This window comes from Apteryx rowi, unplaced genomic scaffold (assembly GCF_003343035.1).
Source record: "Apteryx rowi isolate R43461 unplaced genomic scaffold, aptRow1 scaffold_264, whole genome shotgun sequence".
Taxonomy (NCBI): domain Eukaryota; kingdom Metazoa; phylum Chordata; class Aves; order Apterygiformes; family Apterygidae; genus Apteryx; species Apteryx rowi.
Window position 1 is genome coordinate 1,213,567 of NW_020449019.1, and position 4,632 is coordinate 1,218,198.

A 4,632-nucleotide genomic window follows, 5' to 3' on the forward strand; every position below is an offset into this window, starting at 1 on the left:
CGCGTCCGCTGCGGGATCCGGGACTGGCCCTGGCCCCTGCAGCCCCGCTCGGCCCCGCCGGCGCCGCTCGGGTCCCCGGTCCTGGCCTCCCCCCCCGCTCCTCTCACCTCCGCTCCCGACGCAGGGACCGGCGCTTCCCCGCGACGGCCGCTGTGCGGCGCCGGGCCGAGCCGCCGGGGAGGGAACGGGGGAGCCGGGGAGGGGTTCTGATGTCAACACTTGTTAAGTATTGAAATGAGGAACGTTTAATTTCTCCGATGAAAGACTCTTTGGGAAACGCGATTACAGGGATGGAGAGGCATGAGGCGTCTAATCCACTTACAAATATTTGACTTCTAACAAAACAGCCCTTCTGAGAAGAGCCCGACTCCCTGCTGACAGACTCTCCTGGCCCATCGCCTTGCACTTCTTGATGCACTTGCCTAATATTCCCCCAGTCACTTATGACCCCCAAATTTTTATTCCACTCCCTCTTCCCCCAGCCAGTTTCTGCACCTCTCACCTTTTGGTGGCTTGAGACCTGGGCTAAGCTGCCATCACATCTGAAAAAGAGGTTTTCTAAAATTAACAGGATTAAGAAAAGCACCCCCTCATTCAAAAGGACAGAACTTGACAGTTAAACCCCATAGATAGAGTCTAAGCCATCAGGCCAAATGTCTGAGAGGGTGGGAAAGGCCCAGAAGGAAATGGGCTGGTTCAGCTCTTCCTCAGTTTCCCTATCTGTAAAATGGGTATGTACTACTTGCCTCTCCACAAAGGGAATGCGAAAAGTGGGGGTGTGGGCTTCTCACCCTGGTTACCAGAGCCTGGTGCTGGCAAGGCTGAACTGATCAACAGAGGACCCTGGTAACCGGCCTTCCCCTTCCCTGTGTTTTCCAGATCAAACAGCCCAACACAGACTGGCTGCCTCCAAGCATGCAGCGACCTGCCCTGAAGAGGTATTCAATCTGGCAGTATGGGAACGGAGGGAGCAGGTGGAAGGGGTGTGTGGAGGCAGGGAGGTTATCTCTGACTCAGCTTTGAATCAGTCTTTTCTCTTTAGTTCCCAGAGCCTGGAAGACGTGGGGGAAATCCACAGAGCCCTCCAGAAGGAGCATGAGAGGCTGTGCACGCTGATGACCCCTGTCCCTGGTTAGTATTGGGGCACTGGGGTTGGGGAGACCAGAGCTTCTTGTCACCTGGTGGAGATGTGAAGGGGGACACATCCTTGCTCTTGGCAGTGGTAGGGTAGTGTGGGGGTGAAAAGGGGTGTCTGGACCCCAGAAGGGAAGGATGGTGGCAAGTGACCATGGGCTTGCACCTAGGGACATGGATCTGACCACCCCATTGAGTAATGGAATGTGACCTCTCCTGAGCTGGTTTCACACCCATCTTTCCTCCAGAATTTCAGAAAGCCTCAGCAGGCACCAACAGCATCTGGACAGCCCGGTACGGCCCCCTGTACCCAGGGCACATACCGGCCCTGGATTATCAACACAATGTCTACATACCTGGCACCCCTACCCTGCTTTCCAGCAAAGATGGGCCCATCTTCCTGGGACGGGAGGACAAGAACAGCTTTTCCACCTTTGGCAAGAGGAAGAAGATGACAACCTACTGTGACATGCATGACAATGTGGTTATCAACAATGACCTGAAATAGCGGCTGGGGCTGGGGTCTGCATGGCTCTGCCCAAGGTCCTGGGGTCGCTTACATTATTTCAGCTGCAAAGTCCATCTGGAGCATACGGACCCATGTATGAATCACTCAGGGTCCCACAGGGCTACCAAGACTGTGGTTTACCAGGGTGCATAGAAAGGCTTTCAGGAGCAAGAGACTAGGGACAGGGATGGGGGGAGGGTTCTCCCATCTCATTCCGCGGGGCTGTGTTGGGGGTCCATTGACCTGTTAAGCAAATCTGCCTTGACTTTACCCTTCGTCATGTCCCTTTAGGGACAATTCTTCTCTATAAACATTATCACCTCTTTGTCTTGTCCTGCTGTGTGAATGTACTGAGCTGCACGCATGTATTTCTGCCCCGGAAGGTGTGGGAAGGGGCTCTCCACATGAAGGAAACAGACTAACAGATCCAGTCCAGTCTGGCCCTACATATGTACCTTGCTCTGGCCTTGAGACCCAGCAGGATGCGTTTCATGCTCGGAGCAGCCACTGGTGCCTGGTTTCTCCAGGAAGTGAGTGCAAAACCCAGCCATAGTGGATCCTTTCCTTCTGACTCTGACCCGCTACTTGCAGGGCTGGAGATCTGGAGCCCAGGACACAACCAGGGTCCAGGTCACTGCCAGTCTCTGCTCTCTGAGCAGTGTGGGATGGAGCAGAACAGACGACTGCCAGAAGAGCTATTAGTTTAAGTGGCTGAGAGATGCACAGCAAGAGGCCCTCCTGGGTTACTCTTTAGCTCAAGGTGACATCATTTGAAAGTTTCCAGACGTCAGAAGCACCCCGAAATGGGTGACGTTCCCCTTTCCCACTCCTCCCACCCTCACCAGGATCTCTGCTTTCCCCGAGCCCTGAACCCCTGGGGTGGAACCTCTGCCTTGGGGTCTCCACACATTTCCCCACATGCACAGGGCAGACATCTCCCTCTGTGCCCTGCTTCTCTTTGAGGGCTTTTAGCAAGCTGTCAGGGGGTCCTTAATGGCAGAACTCCATCCTCAGAAGAGTGTCTCCCCCTGCTCCACTCACCCCCCACCTTGGGGAGCAGAGGTAGTTGAAGAACCCTACTGAAGGGGGCGAGACATACCGGAAGCCCACTAAGTTAATTCTCAAGCATCTTGTCCACCAGTTCTGCCACTGTCCAGGTCAAGGGCAGAGGGAAGGAGAGGAGGAAATGGTGGGAATCTGATGGTGTGTCTGTCCACCCAGTCTGTCTGCCAGCATTGCCAATTGCTGGCATGTCATTGGGCAGCTCATTTCCAACCCATCTGTGCAGAGCATGATGGCTCTTTCTAAACCAAGTTTGTTTCACAATGTCTGATTTGTACCAATAAAAATGTATTTTAATAGCTCATCCTGGCATGTCACTGTCTCTGAACAACCAGCTACACCTGACAGCAGAAATTGCTGCTGAGCTCTGGAGCATGGCCATCAGCTCCAGCAGTCATGCATGTCTCTCTGGTCTCCTCAACTGCTGGAGCAGCCCAGGAGAGCTCATTTTACTCATTTTGCCAGGGTGCTAGGGGCTCAAGGTCTCCTTTCCTCCCTTCCTAAATTCAGGAACATTCTGGGGGCATGGTCAGGAGGGTCTGTGTGCTGGAGACATCACACATCTCCTTGCTTTTGCTCCAGCTTGCACAGAGACTCTGCAGATATTTGTGCCAAGCCATGGGCATAATGGGCGTTGGACTGCTGGGGACAGGAGACGGATCTAACAATAATGCCTCATGTTTTTTGGGGGGGTTTTGGTTTTTTTTTTCGTTGTTTCTATGGATCATTTAAGCTTTCCTCTAGATGCTTGCTAGAGTGCTTGGTGCTTCCCACCAGTTTGTCTTGAGACTAGCAGGAAGATAAACTGGATGTGTGCCAGGAATAGGGACTAACTGTTTGGGAGTAGGGGAGTCTGTATCTGGGGGGAGGGGGAGGGGGGATGGAGTGATGGACACTTTTCATCTTGGATGGAGGAAGGGGTCCACCTTCAGATGAAGTCCTGAGATGGCCACACCGTGGCTGTTGCTTCCTTACCCCCTGCTCACTCAGCAACCAGCTTGGGGAGGCTGCAATGCGGCTTTTGAGATTAATACAGCAAGTCCTTGTCTACAAGTATGTAATGTGCTCTTTCCTAAAGGTGTGTGTGTGGGAGGGGAGAGCACTTGAAGGGGTCCATGGGGGTCAGGGACCCCAGGGGGACACTGTTTTGGACATGAAAGGGTCCTGGCTGCTTCTGGTGACTTCAATCCCTGCTCGTGTCTGAGCAGATGAAAGACTCCCTGTCCTGATTTGACAGTAGAATGAAGGATGTTATTCTGGGAAGTGGATAACTCAATGGCCTCTGCAGAGTGTTAAAGCTAAAAAAAAAGCCCAAACAGCTGCAGCCTCAGACCGCATTAGCCTGTTTCACTGCTTCAGAAGAACAAGCAAATTATGCGAAGTGATACAATAAACTTATTAACAGCCTTAAGAAGCAATAAAAGCATCAAATGCACTCAGTTCCCTGTGGGGGCAGTGAGCATTCCCCTCTCCCAGATTAGCTCTGGTAATATCTTCCCTGCTGTTTTCAGGTGGTGCTGAGCAGGTATTAGGAGATGGCACTGCAACCCCTCTCCAGTGAGCCTGGAGGGACTCAGCCCCATCCTTTCTGCAGTGGGGCCAAGCCATTAGCTGCCATTTAGCTCACACAATCTAGTTACCCAGTACATGGGATCCAGGACCAGAGTGAAAGACAGTGCTTCTTACCCACGGAGCTGTTGCTTTCTATCGGCTTCCTAGGTGTTTCTCCCCAGAGGGCGGTCTCAGAAATGAGCACCTAAAACACAGGCATTTGAAATGAACAATTTTCACCCCTGTCCTTGGTAATTCATGGGGTTAAGCAACCAAGCAGCCAGCTGCTGTCACCTCCCCAGAAGTGCATCTCACATCTAGTGCATTTTATCAGCATTTTTCTCCTCTATTGTTAAGGCTAAATCAACCTTGAGTAA

The 4,632-nt window shown here is 52.5% G+C and overlaps 1 protein-coding gene across 1 annotated transcript in view; it reads left to right on the plus strand.

Annotated features, from left to right (window-relative positions):
- The window catches only part of LOC112967110 (protocadherin-10-like), a 4,656-nt gene extending 3,014 nt beyond the window's left edge, over positions 1-1,642 (plus strand). Inside the window, exons 2-4 of the mRNA XM_026067883.1 lie at positions 880-938; positions 1,043-1,131; positions 1,383-1,642. Of these exons, the coding sequence (XP_025923668.1) occupies positions 880-938; positions 1,043-1,131; positions 1,383-1,642 (408 nt within the window). The remainder of the gene's footprint in view (positions 1-879; positions 939-1,042; positions 1,132-1,382) is intronic.
- The last annotated feature ends 2,990 nt before the right edge of the window (positions 1,643-4,632 follow it).